This window comes from Neofelis nebulosa, chromosome 2, assembly GCF_028018385.1.
Source record: "Neofelis nebulosa isolate mNeoNeb1 chromosome 2, mNeoNeb1.pri, whole genome shotgun sequence".
Classification (NCBI taxonomy): Eukaryota; Metazoa; Chordata; class Mammalia; order Carnivora; family Felidae; genus Neofelis; species Neofelis nebulosa.
The window spans coordinates 146,342,142-146,365,289 of NC_080783.1; the positions used below are offsets into that span (position 1 = coordinate 146,342,142).

Here is a 23,148-nt window from a genome sequence, read left to right on the forward strand (position 1 = left end):
TAGCTGTGCTTCTGAGAGCCACCCAGCGCGAGTGCAGAGAGTATTCAACAGGGGGACATGCAGATAGGTGCCAGCTCCCTCTGACGGTGGGTCTGTTATCTTGAAAAAGCCAGTTAGGCTTTCCTCTACAGAAAAGTCTACATGGTTCCTTCCGATTGGAAAGTTCTAAAATTCTAGGATTGCATTCGGGAATGAGGGAGCAAATAAAATGGACAGGAAGTGACTCACTGGCTCAGGAGAGGACAAACTAGGACAGATTTGGAGCAGGAGGAGGTACTGGGCTAAAAGCAATGGGAAGAGACCAGTGAGCTCTGAAAACCGGAGTCCTCTGTGAGTCTTCAAACTCCAAGGTGGGGGAGAGGGGAGGAAGGGCTGAGGTTAAGTGTTCTTTACCTCCACCTCTGTAGAAATAGGCTTTGCAGACCTGTGAGTTGAATAGGATTCCTCTTCTGAACAGTCATGAGACCTTGGCAAATGTTACACTTTTCACGTTGGTTTTCTCATCTGTAAAATAGGAATAGCACACCAAAACGTTGTTGGCTGGATTGAGCCGGTGCACATGAACAAGCTCGTAGAGCACCTGGCATGTGGCAGGTGTTCAGTGACATTACTGTTGCATTCCATTATGCTATTCCCCCTTCGGTGATGGGCACCAAGCTGAAGGATCTGGGACAAATGATTAGATTTTTATCTTTTCTCAATTTGAAATCATGAATGAGGCTCCTGATGGATCATTCTGCCCAGGTATCACAAGCCCGGTAAATTTTCCTCAAGCCTCTTCGAGCAGACTGAATCAATTCTCCTTCACTTGGCTACTTCTTCAGCCTTTCCCTTTTCACAGATCAATTGCTGGATACTGGCTCTATTATGACAAGGGTTACAGAACTGTTCTCTTCCCTCCATAATGATCTAAGTAGTTTCTCTGGGAAGCACTACTGAGACACTAAGACAAGGATGGGAATTCCAGTCCAGTTCAGGCAAAGACTAGAAGGAGGCTCCCCTCACAGGGGTGGCATTCGGTCTTCCTGGGGTTTAAATATTTGCCTGGGGCACTAATTTACATGGACCGGCAAATGTCACTGAAATAATTAGAATTAGGGGACCAGTCAACTCAGGTTTCTATTTGTAATTCTTTAGGTTCACCAGCCTACGGGATGTAAATTGGTCCTACTGCCATTCAGTATATTGAAGAAGTCTCTTATTTGGAATTTGAAATTGTGACAAGAAACCCCATTCTAGGAAGGAAGCATCTTGATAAGTGAAAGGGATTTATTTTGGTGAGTACAAGCTAAAACATCATCCTTAGTATGACTTAATACTCTCAAAGATGGGATTTAGTAACGGGTGAGGATATGGAACTTGGGAGGACGTAATTAGGAAAATGCTAAATAGCACAAGCAGAGAGGGGTGGGGAGGGAGAGGACGGGGGCCAGGAGAGGGGATATTTCTGTACTTCCAAGGGAACAAAGAGGTGAGCCCCAGTGGCTGGCTGGTCTGCTCCCGAGTCCCGGGAGAAGAGACTCAGAGCAGCAATGCTATGAGCAGAGAGCTCTCATTTGCCCGATAGCTCCTGCCCCCAGCTGTCTCTAGCTCATTCTTGGGAGTTTTGTTTTGGGAGAAACGAATAATTAGACAGTTGAACCAAAAGTTCATGATTTTTACTAATAGGAGACCAAGTTCCCTATCTCTACCAAATGCATATTAAATAAATACTCAAAGCATATTTTTAAAGCGGGTGCCAAATTCTTACCTGCCCAGGGCACCCACATGTCTGGTCCTGGTGCCGGGTGCTACATGAGGCTTTCTGAGAACATCTCATTTGAAATGGAGTTACTGAGCTTCAATGGGGGCCATGGAATTCTCAAGATCTTGGGAGCTGCATTTGATCAAGGCAAGGCAAGGAGAAATGGAGTAACAGGGGAGGAAGTAGATGCTGGTCAACTTCTATTTGAAGTTATTTGATTTATTCTCATCTCAGCGGCAGAGGGAGGCAGAGAGTAAAAAATGGTGTGGGTCAAGCCCTACACAAACAATAGGCATGTGTAAAAAGGCATACAAAATTTAAGGTATTTATTATGAGAAAGAATTTGAAAAGCTTCTGAGTAGCACACAGGCAGTTCTCTAGAATCATTGGTATTTAGGAGGGAAGACTCATAATTCTAGTCTAGAGGATGATGAGACCACACAGGATGAAAAGAGGTTTGTTATTTTAAAAAGACTACATATTTTTAAAAAATGACTTGTTTTTCTGATCCTCCTTTGGCTTACAGATCTGTTTTCTTCTGTAAACATGGGGCTTGAATTCAAGGTGCAACGCTGTGCCTTTGGAGGAACCGCTTTTCTCTAGACCTCAGAGAGGAGAGGGACTGAGCCTGCAGCTCTCAGGAGAAGGGGAGAGAGCCCAAAAAGGCATGGGTGGGCGCAGCCTCTCCCGTGCCATCAGGCCTTCACTACATTCTGGAAAAACCACTCTGTAGTGTGGAAGGGAATGCCAGAGAATGTGAAGCCACACTTAAGCATGCTTGGGGGGCCTGGTCAGTGCCCAGTAGGCTGTCAGCACAGGACCCCAGCGTCCCAGAGCTCCTAGCAGTCCCCGAATGCCTGCTGACGCCTTACATCACACACTGGCTTCCTCTTCTCCGTGTCTCTCCCATTCCTCAAGCGCTTCCAGGTGGGTGAATGCCTCCCTTGAAGTACTTCATTTCCAGGGAAAAATGTGGCCATCTGGTTTCAGCAGTCATTTTCCTTCATAATCTGGTTCAGTATATGTCGAGTTCTGTCTTCCAGCAGAGGAAAGACTTTTATCAGGCATCTAATGTGTTTCTGAAAGTGTGTGCGTAGGGTGGGTGGGCCGGGGGCGGCAGGTAGGAGTTTGAGAGAGAGACAGAAAGTCTTGTATCCAAAAGGTCAAACTATCATGTGCTTATTTTACCCAAGAATTCCATTCTTCCTCTTTTACTAAACCTCAAAATTTCACCTCGCAGTTCTCTACTTTTTATTTTTCTCGTCCACTGTTCAGCGTTAGTACTAAACTAACAGTAAATGGAGAAATGAGAGCTGAGAGGGGGAGACCTGGATTGCTTTGTGGGCATGGGTCCCCAAGGATGAGCACCATTGGAAAGAGGGACCTATTTAGGATTGTGACAGATTTCACCCCTCCCTGCCTCCTGCCCCAACATATTATATTCTAGAATCAATCCGGCTCTTTTCAGGGGCTGGTTATTTTGTGAGCGTTGTAGCATATTTTGAAAACTCCTACTCTTGTTAGGAGATTCACACGTAAATCTAAAATCCATCATCTGGTAAACAATATAACAGTACAGCTGCACAGGGACAAATTAGTACAGTGAACTTCTTCCAACATTTAATCCGTTTTTATTTGCCATTTGTTATAAAAACGGAATCTTTATTTTACACAAAAGCTACTTTAAAACAGGAAAGTTTACCAAAAACCACTGAATCTCAGGCAAAGGGATTCACCACCAAAATGCAGATTTACTACATGGTAAACCTGAGGGCCAAAAACATTCAACTCACAACATGATCTTATATTTTCTAATAATTCATTACCAGAAGCAAAACCCGAGCACGTGCGTGTTTGAGAAAATACGTGACAAAGATAAAATAATAAATGCTAGCTTTCACCGTGAAGCTAACCTAAGCAAATGTTTCCACCTGAGATTGGCCCGTTATTTCACTCAGAGTGAAACATTTGAAGAGCTTTAAAAATATTTCAAACATAAATATTTAGGCTTATACACAACACATATGCACAAACATATCCATTCGAATTCTATGCCCCTTTGTATTTTTTTAAATTGTACCATCTCTGTTAGAGATAATATATAACATGCAGGAGACATTCATAATTGTTTTTCTCAGCAGTGGGGTATTCTACAAGTCAAATGCAAAGCTGAAATATGAATGAAGGTCAACTGGAAGCCATCTCAACTCAGTACGTTAACTCATATATTCTGCATTAATGCTTTAGTGTTGATGAAATTGTTCATATATGTATATATATAACGTTGAAGAGAACGTAGTCCATTACCAAAGGTACTGAGGAGATAGTTCCCAGTGGATGTAGAAGTGATGGATCAGGAACAAGAGGAAACCAATTAAATAGGACTGCAGGTTTTCACTGCTTTCACATTCGACTGAACGTAAGATATAATTATATCCAGGGCATTTCCAACAGTCATTAGTTTATCCCATTTCATGTATATAATGTCTTCATAATTCAAGTGAGGATACAAAATAGCTCCTCCCCCTCCCACTGGCCTTCCTCTTGTTTCCAGAAAGAAATAAACACAGATTTTGATGCAATATACAGTTCTGGGAAACCAAGTGGACTTACAGTTATATTCTCATGCTTTTGGTAGGCATGAGAGATCATTGATTGAATCAGCTCTAAATACTGCAGGGATGGGTAAAGTGGGGCTTCTATATTAGGCATCATTATAGGCCTTGGCTTCCCCCCAAATAAATACATGCTCAAGTATGACTCCAAGTTCTCTAGCACAAATATATTCTGTTATGTGCAAGTGCTGACCAAATTTAAGGAGGTGAGTGAGTGGAGAAGGACAACAACACACCTATGCAGTTAGGACAATACGAAGAGAAAATGTAAAGATGGAAGGAGGGTTTTATTGGAAATACAAGGAAATAAAGCTATAAATCCACAGAACAACTGTTTGATTATTTTAATGGTTTCTGAACCCGTCAGTATGCAATATTTTAAACATACAAAATTTACATCATGAAACACATGAAGAACAGAAACAAATATTGTCACTCTCAAACAATAAAATTACGCAGATAACTCACTGCAGCTTACCATAGCACAGTGGTAAGCTTACCACACAAACTGGAGCTACGCCACAGTGCTGAGAGCCTATGGATCTCTACTTACCCTGTTTAACACAAACATTTGTTAAGGGACAGTGAAATACGGTGACATCCCGGGAGAAAAATTAAGACTGAGGATGAAGAATGAAAACATACATCTATGTGCCACACAGACATATCCTTATGTAGGTTAGGGAAAGAACACTATACCTCACCAGGAGTGCTCAAAACTGCTCTGGTGTGTGTGTCCCTATGTGTGCACAAGCTTAGCTATGTGCGTCTGGGTAGGTCTGTAAATAAAACGAACCTATGCCATTGCTAGCATAAGCCATCGACTTTGTTCTGAATAACATCCACATTGACTTTTTGGAACATGCACTGTGCATTCTTGGAAGTCAAATGCCAACTAAACTCTCATAATGGGACAAACTGCATTTTCCTCATTGAAAAGCCTCTGAAATGAATTTGAACACTTGCAAAATGAACACCTGTTCCAACAGTGCAGTAAAGGTGACATCAAACACCACATCCTCATGTGTCAAGTGGTGGCCTCCCAGTTCATTCCATCAGTGCTGTGTGAATTGAAAAACTACCTCAACACTGGTATGTAGGATTAAACAGAAATCTAAAAACTATGGCATCAAACAACAAAGCGTGCACCAGTAACTGTACCCCAGTGTTTGGAAAGCAGCTTACAATATTGATCATTGACCCTGATAGTAATGTGCTTCCAGAAATTGAAAGAAGCGATGAGGAAGATTTAGTCAATGACTTTTGCAGGAGAAGTTATATGTAGTTTGTGAGAATGATAGCCAATCTGAAATTTGCTTCGAAAACTCTTCTTTATGGAGGAGCGTGGGATTTTTCATATTATGGCTAATTATATGGCCAAAACCATTTAGATACCTCTTCGTGTATCATATTCACAGCCAAAACTTAAGACAAATTCTATCCAGCTTTGGAATTAGTACCCCTGACAATTTGAGTGTGAAACATTAAAATGGCCATTAACTTACGTTAAAAAAAAGAAAACAAAAAACCCTAGATACAGTCAGAATCTGTTTTCTAAAGTCCTAGATGAAAGAAAGTTTCGTCAGTTAGGCCTGGGTCCCTGAGAACTTGAATGTTCTGACTAAAGGCAAGTTTTGGTAGGAATTAACATTTTTACACTGCTCTGTCTCGTTCAGAATAAAAATAACCTTTTAGGCAGCTTCTGGCGTTAATAGATTTATATAATATTATTCAAATTACATTTGATGCAGACAATTCTTTTTTCTGAGCTGCAGTTCAGGGCTGTGTGGTGGGTGAGGGGGGCTGCAGATTTTGCTACAATTTCAAGACTCATCTTCATCTTCCTGGAACAGGCAAAGCAAGACACAACATACCATACATCACAGTTCCATGTTTACAGTACTCTTTATCCATAGTGTTTTCCAGTTTTGTCTGGGTGCAGTTAGTAGGTTACTTCATCATTAACACCCCAAATGAGACAGGCATCATCATGCCTAGACCCGCTGGAGAAAAACACAGTAAAACTGTACATTTTCCCAAAAATGAGTCACTTGATTTTATTCATTTTACAATATGCATGATAATAAAAGGCTAAACACAAAGCTCTTTATAAAAAAAAGAGCAAAATGTATTCCAGGAAAGTCAGACAAAGGCATGAGATGAATTTCAGTTAAATGGATCTACTTTGTGAGCTCTGAGAGTTCTTCTTAAATACTGAATAGAGGCCGAGTGTTTTACATTATAATCATATCTAGAGATCGTGTAGCTGGAGAAGAAAAGTATTTTGCTTTAAGTCTTAATTTCTCCAAGTGTTTTGAAGTCAGTTTTAAGGAGTCAAATCTGTACCTCTCCCCTCCATCACAGTTTTTGAAGTAATTAAGAATTGTACCCGTACAATAGCACAGCAACTAGGGAAGAGAGAGGTAGATGATGTGGCCATCCTCTTATAAGGAAACCCCCAAATATTTTAGGGCATGAAACACAAGGCTTTTGTTATCCAAAAGTAATGAGTTGCAGAGTACAAAAACATTCTGGAGCAGAATGCACACAAGTAGGAGACGCATAAGTAGCCCAAACCAAGCACATTAATAGTAAATTCTTAAAGAAATGCATGTGTTCTCTGTACCTTACAAAAATTATTCTCACAGATTTTGAATCCAAGATTATACAATAGAAAATATTTATATGCTTTACATTTAATATAAAAATTATTAGCAAATAAAAAAGGCTTTGATGATACACAAGAAGAAATTTTAGAGAATACATGAATTTTTAGGAGGCCCTGAGGAGGACATGCCCTAAGCACCCTGTCCTTTTCTATGCAAGGGCCAAAGGCAAGCACTTTCTCAGGGTTCACCACAGTTTTGTTTTTTGTTTTTTTTAGGGCTCACCATTGTTGAGAGAAAACAAGATGGAGTAAGACTCGAGCAAGCTGGGACAGGAAGTAAAAATCAAGCCAAGAAGGAATTCTGCCAAGCACAATGCACACCCTGCCTAAAAATATTTAAGAATAAATCAAAGACAGTGTGGAGTGTACACCAAGGACATTTATATTGATGAATTTATGGGCGAGGTGATAAATACCAAAACAGGAAGTCAGTTAAAACAAGTGTGCAAATAAGTAAGTAATGGGGAACTGGGGAGGGAGATGAAAGAATGCCTAAGCTTCAAGGTAAAAACTGCAAGGGAGAGACTCAGGAATTTCATGTCCCCCATGCCACCCTCCAAGTGTACTTCTCACATCTTAATAAGTTAAAAGTCAATGATTCACAAAACTTTTAGTTCAGTGTTAACACTTTTTACCTGTTTAATGTAGGGCTAGACACTGAGTTGCTTTAAAGACATCTGGTTATAGTTAGTCATAATTGTTACCCATTTTTCATCGTTATAACTTAGGAAATTTTAGCTCTCGTTTAAAGCCCTGGGGCAAACATTTAAAAGGTATTTCCCCTTTTCGGTCAACATTTATCTAAGCACGTCTGCAAGCGTTCTGTTACAGGGAGAGGAAGAGTGTTGAGCAAATTCTCCTCGACAATCAGACAGCTCCGTTTTAGGGACTGACACCCTTCTAGTTCAGGAGGGAGTGTTTCCAGGTAATTACCAATGAGCTCCAGATGAGTAAGGTTCGACAGCTCACCCACGTGAGGGGACAAACTCATCAGGCTATTTTTCCCCAAAAGTAAACACTGCAGCTTTTTGCACTGAAACAGCCCATCTGGTAGCATCTCAATCTGGAAAGGGAAAAAAAGAAGCCAGTGAAACTGGTTTTCCATGGCCTATGATAATGCATTTATTTATTTATACCCCTACCTTTCCCCAAAAACACTTCTAGACATTTACAGGGATACATAGAACAATGACGATACATTCGAAGTAGATGGAAAAGATAAAGGAAAAGTAAGAACATCCTGCCATGAAGTCAGCACTGAGACCTACCGTGAACTTCCAAACCCTTGCTGTACACATGGGTGGGCAAAAGACTTGATTCTAAGCATTCTAACAAGCAGTCTCAAATAAAATCTAATTAGTCACATACTCATTGTCCCTAAGGAAAAAAAAAACCAACAATAGTATTTCAGGAAAATCGTAATTATTCTTGGGGCGGAGTTACTGTGTAATGTAATGAGCAACATCCTCAAAAACATCGTGAGTACAGACACAAGGCTCTTTCTCAGGGTTTCAGACTACAGACTGAAAACTTTATTCTGTTAAAAGAAAAAAGTCAACAGAAGCAGAAACAGGAAGATATGATCATATATCATTTCATGCACATTTCTTTCCCCTCTATATACACACTCGTGAATATTTACCCTTCTTCCTGCTCTCTGGCAGTTTCAATTAAATCATGCAACACAAAGAAGTAATTTAAAATATGATAAACAGCCCGAAATTAGGTCAACTCCTACAGCTGTTCAAAGGAGCTGCTCCCCCTCGTGGTGGGTAGGTTGCACGTGAATTTCTAAGGGAGCCCCAATGCATACGTGAAAGATAGTTTATCGGAAAAGACATCCAGAGAAGAGCTGAGAGTAAGCATTCTCAATTCTTGGCATGCCACAGAGATGTGAGTTTGCACCAGGCAGCGCTGGACAGCACACGCTGCAATCTACAATACTCCACATATTTATGTACCTGTGGATGGGGCATCTTTTCAACTATGAAGTAATGCAGGCTCCTTGGATCAGGAAGTGGCTTTGTTAGACAAGGGATGAAAGGGGCACTCAGGAGCTCAGTCTGCTCCTGTGTTGGGCTAACATAGCCCCACCGAGCCAGCCCTCTGCTGGAATTTCCAGGACCATCCAAAACTATCTCCTTAGAAGGATAAATACTCTCTACACAAACTAAAAAATGGTCAAACTGCATTCAAACCTGCTCATTATATTGGAAATTACCCTCTCTTCCATTCCCCACACATACACTCAATGCTGGATATCCTAGAAAACAGATCGAATGATCACCATTGCTAAGAATGGCATTCAATATAACTCATCATTGTATATCAAAATACTAGGTATAAGCAAAGGAAAGATATCTTCCCTCCTATTTCACTCCCCTTTCAAGAATGCAGATGTAAACCCCCACATCCGTGGATTTCAATGTAGACATGTAGCAGAGGGATAAGTGACAGGGGAAATGTAGCCCCTTTCTAATGCAACCTCTTCTGGTCTTATACCTGCAGCTCAGAAGTAGGGTCAGCGATGGATAAGTAGAGGAAACAATCTGTCCTCTGCAATGTGCTCAGAGTTGAGAGTGTCCATTGGTGTCTAAACAATGACTTAGGCAAACCAGTTGAATAGAGGGTAGGCTTGGCTCATTTGTATTCAGTAAATGCATGCAGAGATCCTCCTTTTGTGCCAGGCTCCCAGTTAGGTCTTGGGGTTAAAGTGCTGAGAAGACAGATGAGTCTTTAAGGACCTTGGTCTAATGCAGGGTTTTTCAACCTAAACATTGACAATTTGGGTGGGATAATATCTTTTGTGGGGGGTGCCCTGTGTATTATACACTGTTTAGCAGCATCCCGGGCCTCTGCCTACTAGATGCCAGGACTATGCCCCTCCTCAGCGATGATAATAAAAAATGTCTTCAGGCAAAGTCTCTTGTGGGGCAAAGTGCCCCCATTTGAGCAGCACTGGACTAATAGGCAGGAAATACTAGACAATTTTGTGAATAATTAGTCTCTGCTGGGAAGGAGTGTCCTGCTCAGGGCTGTATCAGGGACTCCCCCATCTCCCTTCTTCAGTCAGCTTCCAGATCCCCAGCAAGTACCTTGTTTTGTTGGATTCCTTTCCACTGAATAAATACCCTGAAGCCATTGCCATCACTGTCCTGCCTGGCTATCAGCACACTACCGTGTTCTCACCAAATCTTCTTTCAAATTTCTGAATCTGTGGGGCACCTGGGTGGCTCAGTTAAGCATCGGACTCTCGAGACTGGCTCAGGTCATGATCTTGCTGTCGTGATCTCACAGTTGTGAGATCGAGCCTTGCGGCTGGCTCTGGGTTGAGCATGGAGCCTGCTTGGGATTTACTCTCTGTCCCTCCCCCGCTCACCCTCTCTCTCAAAAGAAACACACATTCAAATCTCTAAATTTGTCATTTTTAGTGACTTCTCAGCCCTCAAAGACCAGAGGAGGATTTCACAATGTGATGGGAGTGAGCTACTGGGCCGGGCCCTCATTAGAGGCCCCTCAGCTGTGCTGCTGTCATGAAAGTGAGTCAAGAGCTGTGGTTAGTGGTGCTGCTTCCTGAGTGCCAAGTGTCCACCTCAGGGACTTTCTCTCAGAGTCAGCGTCCAACTGAGGCACAAGACCCTTATTCACCTGCCTGACTTGAATTATGTTAAAGGAGGCTGGGGAGCTGTGTTAGAGACTCAAGACTTTCTTTCAATTAAGCAATTTTATACTGAAAAAAAAAATCTACTTACAAACCTTTAAAAACAGTTTGCCCTGAAACTTACAAAAACACCAAAAATATTTTTCCTGGGCCAATTCATTTTATATAAAATGTTAGATAGCCTTTCTTTATACTGAATTCATGTAACATGCTCTTTACTAGACAATATACACAAGCCAAAAACGAAAAAATTACCCTAATGGATTACTGATTTCTTTTATAAGATCATAAGAAACGTTTTCAGGGTATCAGGGAGATGGTCAACTTCATAAACAGAATGTTTTTATAGAACTATAATACACACACACACACACACACACACACACACACACACACACAGACACACACACACACAGCTATGAAATCAACTGAAAAAAAGACAGAAATGAATAGCTACATCCTAGAATTCTCCAGCAACAAAGTATCTTTAACACAATGTAGTAGAGCCCCCAGAACATCCAGGGAAGGAAGGTCCTCCTCCTGTGTCTATTGTGAACACGGACAATGAGTACTCCCCTGTTTCCAGAGGCTGAGACCTTATTTCAGAATCCATCTCAATGTCAGATCCGCCCCCCCCCCCCCCGTTTTTTTCCCTGGCCATTGACACATCATCTCAGAACATGCTAACCAAATCCATAAAATCCAATTGTTTCAGGAAACAGAAATGAAATATTTCCATTTCTAAGGAGTGATGTCAAAAAGAGTACTACCGCATAAACGATTTTCTGAAGGAATTTCTACTGCCAGCCAGAAGTCTTTGCACTAAGAAAAGACATGCATTAAATTCACAAATGTCGAAATTGGAAGACCTAGGTGTAAATTGGAGTGTTTTTTAAGATTTGAGCGAAACTATGAAGTCCTCCTTTTCCTTGCTTCTCCATCACCTTCGGTACCATCATAATGCAATCACACTTTGGCATTGGGTTAGAGGTAGACGCTGCCTCCCCTTCTCCCATCCCCTATGCCCACACAGCACTGCTTCCCACGTAACAGCATTTGGTCTGATGCACCTGTGATGCGCCAGAGCAGACGCTGGAACACCTGCCTTCCACCCTAGGTCCATCATTAGGAGCTTCAGACTTCAGGAACATCATCCTGAGCGTCAGTTTCAGTTTCGGTAAAATGAGGGTAGTAACTAGAGCAGAGGTTGGAGAAGTTTCTCTCTACATGAGCAGGCCAGTAAATATTTTAGGCTTTGTGTTAAAAGGCAAAACTGAAAATATAATGTAGATACTTTTACAACAAGACAGAAAAAATTTCATACATTTTTCAGTGATTAAATTCAAAATATAATAACTGAGTATAAATTTTTTGTAGTATAGGCCCCTGAATGAGAGAAATGGAACTTATTCATATGGACAAATTATATGAGATTTGTATTTCATATAATTTTCATGTGAGACAAAATGTTATTTAAAAAAAATTTCCCCCAACCATTCAAAAATTTTAAAAACCATACGTAGGTCAAGGCTATATAAAAATTCAAAAAGCAGGGGTGCGTGGGTGGCACAGCTGGTTAAGCGTCTGACTCTTGTTTTTTAATGTTTATTTTTGAAGGAGAGAGAGACAGAGCATGAGTGGGGGAGGGGCAGAGAAGGAGGGAGACACAGAATCCAAAACAGGGGCTCCAGGCTCTGAGCTGTCAGCACAGAGACCAAAACGGGCCTCAAACCCACAAACCATGAGATCATGACCTGAGCCAAAGTCAGCAGCTTAACTGACTGAGCCACCCAGGCACCCTGTGTCTGACTCTTGATCTTGGCTCAGGTCATGATCTCACAGTTCGTGAGTTTGAGCCCTGTGTCTGCCTCTGCGCTGATAGTGTGGAGCCTGCTAAGGATTCTGTCTCTTCTTCTCTCTGCCTCTCCCCCTGCTTGTGCTCTCTTTCTCTCTCAAAATAAATAGATAAACTTAAAAAAAAAAATTAAAAAGCATTCTTAGCTCAAGCGGTGGGTGGGTTTTGGTCCCAGGCTATAATTTGCCGACTCGGTGGCCCATGGTGTTCCTCTAAGATATAAATCTTCATTTCTTGTGTTTAATTTATATTCCTACTTCTAAATCATAACTGATTAAGCCTTTTCATGGGGTTTTATTTCTTGATTGTACTCTCCCAACCCTTCTAAATGCTGCAATCAGAGCCTCTTTTGAAGGAACCAGTTCAAGTCTGACCCCAGCTACTATCCAATGAACTCAAACTTGAACTTGACTCGCAAACTTAAAAGCATTCTCCATTCTGACGCACCTTCTAAATGCTCTCATCTCTTATTGCATCTGAGCCTGCCTGTTGTAATCCTCTGCACATGACCTCTGTCCTTTTACATTTCCCCAACCCCCTGTCCTCAGGAACACTCCTCTCAAGAGTTACTGTAAAAAAGAACATCTTGGGGCACCTGGCTGATTCAGTCAGTAGAGCATGCACTCTTGATCTTGGGGTTGAAGTTTGAGCCCTACACTGGGTGTAGAGATTACTTCAAAATAAAATCTTGGGATGCCTGAGTGTCTCAGATGGTTAAGTATCTGACTCCTGATTTCGGCTCAGGTCATGTTCTCATGGTTCACAGGTTTGAGCTGCACATTAGGCTGTGCCCTGGCCAGGTGGAGCCTACTTTGGATTCCTTTCTCTCTCTCTCTCTCTCTCTCTCTCTCTCTCTCTCTCTCTCTCTCTCTCTCTCTCTCTCTCTCTGCCTCTCCCCTGCTTGTGCTCCCTCCTTCTCTCTCAAAAGAAATAAATTAAAAAATAAAAAAAAAACTGAAATATTTAAGAGTATCTTGCTCAAATACGTTTGGTAAACGTTGCATGTCATGTCTCTCTTAGAGAAGCACAATGCATATTCAAATACTAAAGGCTCTGAGGAATCCTGCAGCAAAAAATATGACAAAAAGAAGTGTTTAGTGTTCTGTGTGGTAACACTGATTACTACCTTGTGGAAGAAACTCTACAGTGCCCTCTCTGGGAATGTCTGTCATTTGGGGGATGCCCAGTATCTTCAATGTCTGGAGAATTCCCTACCTTATCTTGGTGGGAAGCAGAGTCCACTTCCCACTGGGGGGACTGACAACACCAGATTCTAGTGTTCCCAGCTCCCTTACAGCTTGAGTGTGGGTGGGCGTTCATAAGCTCTCAGACTTGGACTTTAAATTGGGGCTACTGTCACAAAGCAGCAGAAACCATGAAGAACCTATTTTGTGGGAGGGCAAGGGGTGCATTAGCAGCAGCATCTAATTTTCAGGGGCAATGCTGTGCCCAGTGCTGGTATGGTCAACGGCAGGGTATCCTCACCATTTTGCTTTTGTGCTATAATTTTGGCCTTTTGGCTATCTAACTCTATGCTTGATTGCTTTCCAAGCTCAATTATTCAGCCTTTTCAGTGATAATATGACATTTCAATAAATGTCTTTTCTACTAAACCACAGAGAGTATTTGTTGCCTCCATCCATGAACCTGGTATACTCCCCAACTTTTTAGAAGAGTATTTTAAAACCTCTTCCTTCAGGAATCTTTACTAACTTCTATTCCAAATGGAGAGATCAACTACATTTCTGAGACTATGCATACCTAAATATTTATGCATCCAATTTGATGTTTTATTTTCTAATTTTAATAAATATTTTGGTCTACCTCATAGAGTCTTAAGAATTTCAAAGTTAGAAGGAAACTTGAAACTGAAGCATGAATCCCTGATTCCCTTTAACAATATTCCTACCAAATAGTTGACGACCCATATCTGGACAGTTTTATTCATAAGAAAAACCAGGGCACCTGGGTTGCTCAGTTGGTTAAGCATCTGAGTCTTGGTTTCAGGTCAGGTCATGACCTTATGGTTCATGAGATTGAGCCCCTCATTGGACTCTGTGCTGACAGTGCAGAGCCTGCTTGGGATTCCTTCTCTCTCTATTTCTGCTCCTCCCCTGCTCATTCTCTCTCTCTCTCTGTCTCTCTGTCTCTCTTAAAATAAACAAATATACTTAGAAACAAAGAAGAAAATAAAAATCATTTCTCCCTTCTCAAAGGTTCAATTTTTGGACAAGATTTCGGGAAATATGAGAAATCTTTTCCTGCTTGTCTTGGTTCAAACACTCATGGTTACTTGCAAGAAGATTTCTTTTCTATTAAGTGTTCCAAATATTTAAAGACCAATAGCATGGACTATTCTTTTCCCTTCCCTCCCCAATACTTCCTATTATTAGGCTGTTCCATCAGAGAACTTTTCATCTCTCTGGCTGCTGTCTTCTGAGTGAGTTTCACTTTCTCCATATCCTCATTAAATAAGTCTCTTCAGAGTTCTGAGGACAGTGTCCTTCAACCATTCAAAGGTGTCATGGTCATTGCTATGGCTCTGGGATGCTTAGCAATTGCTGATTATCAGACTTCTTTTAAAAATTTTTTTTTTTTTGAGAGAGAGAGAGAGAGAGAGAGAGAGAGCGAGCATGAGTGGGGAAGGGTCAGAGAGAGAGACACAGAATCTGAAGCAGGCTCCAGGCTCTGAGCTGTCAGCACAGAGCCTGATGCGGGGCTTGAACTCATGAGATCATGACCTGAGCTAAAGTTGGATGCTTACCTGACTGAGCCACCCAGGTGCCCCTGCTTATTAGACTTCTGAGACAACCCAGCCTAAGATATCATTCTACTTTGGCCATAAACTGCCTTCACCATAGGACTTTACATGTCAACCAAGTATCCTCCCTAACTCAAAATAAAATGTGTCTGATACTCGCACCTAGTTTCTCTTTCACATATGGTCAAGAAGTCAATAAACTTGGTGTCAAAAGTACCAATGGTCTTAAGGTTTTATTACATTAAACTAGGAAAAAACATTAACCTGCCTATACATTTAAGTAATTCATGGCCAGCTAACAATTTAATCAGCTTCAACTTTCAAAAATTCATGTAGTGATATAACTATACAACAACTAGTGGAACCATTGCCTTTCAAAATAATTATTAATAATTTTTTAATTTTTGATTTAACAATGGAAAAGTATAACCAAAATATTAATATTAATCTACTGCATAATTAAACAACACTAATGATAAATCTCTAGACCTGTAGTTTTCAAAGTATGGTCACCACACCAGCAGCATCAGCTTCATCTGGGATTTTGTAGAAATGCAAACTCTTGGACCCTACACACCAAACCTGCTGAATCAGAAACTCTGGGAGTGGGGTCCAGCAATCGGTGTTTTAACAAGCCCTTCAGGTAATTCTGATGAACACTGCTAATCTAGATCAACCGTCAAGGAGTTTTACAGCCTCCTAATCCTTTAAGTCCTTAAGATTTCTCAGGGGCGCCTGGGTGGTTCAGTCAATGGAGCGTCTGACTCCTGGTTTCAGCTCAGGTTATGATCTCACGGTTCGTGAGTTCGAGCTTGCTTGGAATCCTCTCTCTCCCTCTCTCTCTGCCCCTCTCCTTCTCACTCTCTCTCTCAAAATAAACTTAAAAAAAAAAAAAAAGACCTGAAGATTTCTCATTTATTTTAGAATGGGCTCTAGCTTTTTGCATATATGAGTCAAATCAATTTTCTAAAAACTGGCATGAATTTTGCTCTCATTCCTCAACTTTTTGGTGTTTTTCCAATCCATGGTTTCTGAAAATAATGTCTGGTGATTAATATGTTTATTAGCCAACAGCATGCTCATAGCTATATTTAGCATGAAATACGAATTACAAAAAGTCTAAGAGATAGTACATTTTGGGTGGGGTAGAAGGAGGTAGTTCCCATTTTCTACTACTGGAAGACCACTTTCATCTTTTGGCAGACCTGATTTCTGAAAGATTATTTTTCTTCTTCCCATAGGGGCATTACCATCACTCTCTTGCCCTTTTGGCTAGCATGATTTTTTTTTTTTTCTTTTTCTTCCTCCTTCACATTTTAACCTAGGAAACTAGTCATTTATTTTGTTTTTTCTTGTTTCAGTGAAGTCAAGTTTTCCTTAACTTGGCTTTACTGTTGCAAATTATGGTTCATTTTTAAAGTATGGATGCTGGAAAAAGCTTCTAAGAAGCCCTAGTGTTGCATTATAGAACCAGGCCTTTCATTTTGAATTGTCTTTCTAGACATGCATGTAGATTTCCAGTTTTTCTTACTGCATCACAAAAAGGATTTATGAATAATTCATGATCCCAGTATTTTTAACAAAAAGTTCTTCTCCTGTGACAGATTTGGAAAGCTAAAAACTTTTATGAAGCTTCCTAAATACTTAAGATCTTTCCAGAATGAAAAGTAAGCTCTGTTACAATTAGTTTAAAATACTTCAGCTGTCATGTTTATGTGAAAAATGGGGACAGAGAATAAAGAGAACATTCGTTGAGCATTACTATGTGCTAGGAACTGGTGCTTTAACTAGATAAATATAAATATAAATATAAATATAAATATAAATATAAATATAAATATAAATATAATTTTTTCTTCTATAAAATTTCCATCACAACTTATCAGTTAGATTAAAAACTGATGCTCAGTGTTTTGGTAATTTGCCCACGGTCACATATCTGGTAAGTGGCAGACAGGCCAGGCTCAGAGGATGCTTAGTATGACTACAAGTCCATTTTCTTTACCCGCATTATACGCTACAACAACAGACGCTCAAAACACCAGCTAAATGAAGGCAAGAACAGATATACTTACATTGTTGTTGGTCACAGCAAAGTACTGCAAATTACTCAGATACTGGATTTCTTCTGGAATGAAGGTCAGATGGTTATAGCTTAGATCCAAATAATGTAGTTTGGTGCATAGGAAAAGCTGTAGGGGCAGGTTCTCAATATTATTATGGTTCAAAGAGAGCTGCTCTAGATTAGATAGTGCCCCAATCTGGGCAGGAATATAAGCAATATTATTGTGCCACAACTTTAAGCAGGAAAGGTTCTGGAGATGCTGAAAGCTAATGATCTCTTCCACGGTTTTAAGGTTATTTTCTTTTAGGTCTAACTCATGCAAATTGTTCAGACTGAAAATGGAGTGTGGGATGCGTTCCAGGTCACAGCTGATAAGCTCTAGGCTTTTCAGATTGACCATCTTTTTCAAGTTGTTCAACACAACCAGCTTGCTTCCCTCATTATCAAGGGATAACTTCTGCAGAGAAGGCAGGAGGTCTGTAATGACTTGAGGGATCCGGGAGAGGCTGCTCTTCAAGTAGAGGGTCCTCAGGTTTTTTAAGTCCTGAAAGCCCTCCAATTGCATGGTACTCAACTGCTCAGGTAGAACACAGCCTGACAGATAAAGTTCTTTGAGATTCTTCAGGTGAAATACCCAGCGTGGGATCTTCCCCATTTCAGTAAATTTCAGGCGGAGGATTTTTAAATTCTCCTCCAGAAAGCCCAGCGCTGGATGGTCTACCACCAGGGACGAATGGTACACATGAAGCTCCTTGAGGTTGACCAGCTGCGAGACTGTGGAGGGCAGCTTGACCTCCGGGATAAGCTCCAGGCTGAGCACTTCGATTTCTGTCAGCTCAAAGACGTTGTCTGGAAGACCATTTAGCATAAAAAGGTGCAGTTCTACCTTGTCCTGGGAATTTTTCACAAGCTTACTTTTCAGTTTCTCAACCGTCCATTCATTATTGAGGTTGATCTGTTTTAGTTTGTTCTCACTGACCTCCGAGAGGAATATGGAGAAGCGTTTGGAATAAAGAGGATCATATTGATCGGCCAGATGGAGGATGAAGGCGAAGTCATTCTTGACGTCAGGGATATCGCTGTAGTTGCTTTTCTCTCTCAACGCCTCAAAGGAATATTGCTTCAGAGAACTCCTCAGCATCCACCACAAGCTGTAAGAGGAGGTGAGACCGTAAAGTATAACCAAAATGACATAAAATGAAGCCAGGACCTTAAATATTTCTGCCAAGGAGTAGACACACTGGTAGCGCTTGTATCCTGTAAAAGCCTGCACGTCAATGGAACAGTCGATTTCCAGAGTGATGTAGGTTAGGAAATATGGAACATAAGTTATGATGAGGATGAACAAGATGACTTTCACTATGATCTGCTTCAGATACACTCTATAAATGATGTCCTTCTGCTCCACGTGCATGCGGAACCTTTTCACTTTTTCAAAGATGGCTTTGGCCTGTTCGCCCTCCTTCTTGTCCAGGACGCTAGAAGTTGGGCTTTCGATGCTGGCCGACTCCAAGCCAGGCTGTGGGTAGGGCAATGACTGCTTGCTGGAATCGACATCGGCTGAACACCCTGAGGACGAAAGCAGAACCTTGGACTTGGAGAGCGTCAGGGGCCTCACTGACTGCTCGGCCACTGTTTCGGACAGGGCACGCGTGGTCCACGGGGAGTCGAAGCACTTGTGAAGGATGGCCACAAAATGCTCGAGCCTGGAACTGGTACTCGGGTAGTGAAGCCAAAAGTTGCTGCAGGCTGCAAAGATGAGTGTGTGCAAGAGCACCAGGTAGGGGAAAAACTTGGCGAACCAATGGAGCTGTTTCTCGTAACAGACAGCATCGATGTAGGAGTACTGCTGTCGGTGGAGGTCATTCTGGATTCTCAGGGGAAGTGGGAGCGGCGTCCCAGGATCAGAGGATGTGTTTGCGCTGGCTTTCAGGAGGTCCCAAGGCACGGCACAGTGATTGTCAAATTCCACCTTACATGGAAGACAGCACAGAACCCTGCTCTGTGTAAGCTGGAGAGCTCCGGCCAGCACGGCCACCAGCAGCATGATCAGGGTAATGTAATACCAGAAGACGTCCCACCATGGTTTTAGGATGTGATAAGATGACTGGGCGTCTGCTAAACATTTCAGCTCTGTTAGCGTAATCATGACTTTCCCTTGTAGGAGTACGGAAACTGGGAGAGGAAAATAAAAGAAAAATCACTGAAGCGAGTATCCAAAATAAGCATTTAACTCTAATGCTTGTAGGTACCCAAGTAGGATCTAGCTCAGGGACAAAATCTGGGAGGCAGGGCTGATCAAAGGATATAAATGTCTTCTGGTTTCATTTGAAACCTTAGGCCATCCCAACTGTGCACTATAAAGTCCTTCAGATGAGACACCATTTAGTGATAGCCAGACTGGATCTATAAAGGTATTTAGCGCAGATTGTGAAGCAACTATCTAGTTTCCTCCTGGATCTTGACTCCATCCCAAGCTATTAAAAACCAGAAGCCATATTTTATGCCTTCCAAATGGTCTGAGTAAGCTCTTTTCCACATCCTGTCCCACACCTGGCACATCAGTTACAGCCTAAGAGTTGTGTTTCAACCACCATGGGGAAGCTCTTTTGAGCAAGCACTGCTTTACGTAGTTATCCCTTAGGATTAGAGGGATCTACCAGTTCTACATTCAAAACAAACTGTAAGTTAATGCATTATCTCCTTTCCCCCCAAGCTCTTGCTTTGTAACTTAAGTTCATGTCCAACTTAGAGTATTTAAAAGCTGATGAAGCAACATTAATGGCTGAACACGGGATAGGGAAGAAAAACTCAGAACATGCTACTATGGGGGGATTCTCACTTGTGGTTAATGTTCTGATGGCAAATAACTAATAGGATAAATAAGTAAGAGTATATTCTATTACTAAATTATTTTTTGCCTCAGAAAAACAAGAGGTAGATTTTCCATTTTCACATTAAAAAGTATTCAGGCAGTGTTCCTTACAGAAATGATTTATGTAACGTTCAACCTTATATAAATCAATTGTTTAAAAAATTGCTAATTAGTAAAATCCGGACAACCTATAAAATGGCACAGAGTACGAGAAATAAAAGGAAACATTTGGGTCTAATAACATATCTAGTAAGGAAAAAGAAGAACAAAATCACAGCAGCATGGTTTTTTAATGGATAAAGAGAATGAACCAAATCATCTCTAAGGATACCGCCAGCCTCAAAGTTTATGGCTGAATTTGTCCCCTTAAAGGTCCTGAAAGTTAAATTCATTTAAGACATGAGACTGAAATTGCAAAAGAATATAAACACAAATAGAGATAAGGGTATTCAGACAGCGGTTATTCATTCAACAAAGAACACAAGTCAACATTGACCAAAATAAAGTACTTTAAATATTTACACTTACTGGATGAAAAAAAAAATGAATCCAATAAGTTGACTGTGCTTCAATCAGGAGGCCGACACCTTTTGAAATTTCTTAGACACACCATCTCTGTGTTTGTCTTCATTCTGTGAGAAAGCACAGATATCTTATAATAGCTGCAGTATTTCAAACAAAATTGGAAACACTGTCTTCAGAGACCCTCTCCATCATAAGACACGATATGGCAAATAGATTTTCATAGATCAGTTTACTTTTCACACTAGAGGACATTTTGGCAAGGTATATATAGACAGGACCCCACCCATATATGAGATCATACTCAGCCCCTGAATTCCTTTAGGTTACAGAGAAGTTTCCACAGAAACTTAGATGTTAATGTATTTTAAAATGCCATATTTACAACACTTAGATGAACACTTAGCTTTTCCAAGCAGCCTACATATGTTAATTTCTCTCATTCAGTCCTCATACACAGTTGGTCTTATTTGCATTTATCAGATGGCCTGTCAAACCATGTAGTTTCTGCATCCTAATTTAAAACCACACATCTCTCCAAATAAGACTCGGTGCTCTTCAAATTTAGCCTACTGATTTCATTAGAAACAGTCACAAGTTAATAACTTTTGAAGACACGGCTCAGAAATTTGCTGAAATTCTCTGAAGTTATGACATTATTATTTTTTTAAATTTTTTTTTTTTTTCAACGTTTTTTTATTTATTTTTGGGACAGAGAGAGACAGAGCATGAACGGGGGAGGGGCAGAGAGAGAGGGAGACACAGAATCGGAAACAGGCTCCAGGCTCCGAGCCATCAGCCCAGAGCCTGACGCGGGGCTCGAACTCACGGACCGCGAGATCGTGACCTGGCTGAAGTCGGACGCTTAACCGACTGCGCCACCCAGGCGCCCCAGTTATGACATTATTAAATGTAGCTACCCTTTATATTAGTTTTTAACCTTGTAGGTTAATAAAAGCCATTCTTAGCATCTACTTCAAACAATCACTTGCAATAATTTAAATTACATATATATCAATCAGTTTGAAATATGAGGATATTCTAAAACATATAAAAAATTTAATTTGGTATGAAAATTGCCTATGGAACTTCTGAAGAGCTGCTGGGAATGTTTATATAGTTGCCCCAAAGATACAATCCTTTTTGGGTTTATCAAGTACTTGAAACCCAGCTCAGTGTACTAACCCCAAATTGCATTCAAGATATTTTTAGTAATACTCTTGTGATCTCGTCATTTTCAAAGATCAAAAAGTTGGGCATGTCTGAAATTTACTTTGGATTTACCAATCCATGTGCAAAGCCTACTTTATAACTGCCATCCCGTATCAAATTATTTTGCAGGCCAGAAAGCAGAGTTAGTGTGTACGACAATCTAGCTGTGACTAATTCATAATTAGATACGACCAATGGAGTATGAGTTTCTCATTCACAATTCATTTTTAAAAGGCTTACAACATATGATACACACCTGCATTTATGTGCAGCAAGCATGATAAAATATTTGAGGTGTGAAACATTTTACATATTCTTCCATTGCACTGGGTCTGTAATATATCCGGAAAGAATATATTACATAATTCCAGAGTGCTTCTCAGCCATCCCGATATTTATTATACAACACAGTTTCCTTTAAATATTGTAAACACATTTTCTACTTTAAACACAGTATTTGTATGAAACAGAGTCACAAACCCCCAACTATAGTACTATTTTAAAACACATATTTTAAAATAATCAATAGGAGAAACTACTATAACTAATCCATTAGAGAACCACAACTAACTACAGGTTTACTATATTTATACTAATTTAAATTTATTAGTAAAGAATTTTTTCCTGTTTGCCTTTTTAAGAACTATAAATTTTCCCTCTAATCTCCTAACTCGGATTTTCACTGAGGGGTTCCTTGTCAATAAGAGCAAATAAAAATACACTGTTTAAAATCTAATATCTGTCTTTCTACTTTCAAAGCACTTTCATTTACATTAATTTGTTTCATATAATAAACCATTAGATATATTATTACTCTTCACATTTTAAAACATGGAAATAAAGCAGGCCCAGAGGAGTTATCCTGTCCAAAGCGACAAAACTGGCAAGAAATAGTTCCAGTTAGAATGGAGGTCTTCAGACTCAAATCTCAAGCCTTGTCCACACTGGAAACAAGATCACATTATCATTAAATCCAATTAACTGTGCCACTCAGTTCTCTCAAAGGTTAAAGAAATCGCTAAATATTTATCTCTTTTCCCCAATTGCAGTAGACTAAATATTTTGTCCCCCTAAAATACATATTTTGAAATCCTAACCCCCAAAGTGATAGTATTAGGAGGTGAAGCCTTAGGTCATGAGGGTGGGATTAGTGCCTTTATAAAATGGACC

At 40.5% G+C, this 23,148-nt stretch overlaps 1 protein-coding gene across 5 annotated transcripts in view; it reads right to left on the bottom strand.

The window, feature by feature from the left end:
• Positions 1 to 4,688: 4,688 nt before the first annotated feature.
• The window catches only part of LRRC8B (leucine rich repeat containing 8 VRAC subunit B), a 68,056-nt gene continuing 49,596 nt past the window's right edge, over positions 4,689 to 23,148 (bottom strand). For 2 of the 5 annotated variants that reach the window (XM_058716652.1, XM_058716653.1), the window contains exons 2-5: positions 20,773 to 20,876; positions 17,380 to 19,544; positions 11,759 to 11,911; positions 4,689 to 8,090 (exon numbers count right to left, since the gene is read on the bottom strand). In XM_058716652.1, the coding sequence (XP_058572635.1) occupies positions 7,818 to 8,090; positions 11,759 to 11,911; positions 17,380 to 19,518 (2,565 nt within the window). In that variant the 5' untranslated portion in view covers positions 19,519 to 19,544; positions 20,773 to 20,876 and the 3' untranslated portion in view covers positions 4,689 to 7,817. Of the gene's footprint in view, positions 8,091 to 9,529; positions 9,744 to 11,758; positions 11,912 to 17,379; positions 19,545 to 20,772; positions 20,877 to 22,234; positions 22,254 to 23,148 lie in introns of those variants that run through there. The other 3 variants (XM_058716654.1, XR_009257980.1, XM_058716655.1) reach the window with 3 other exon arrangements.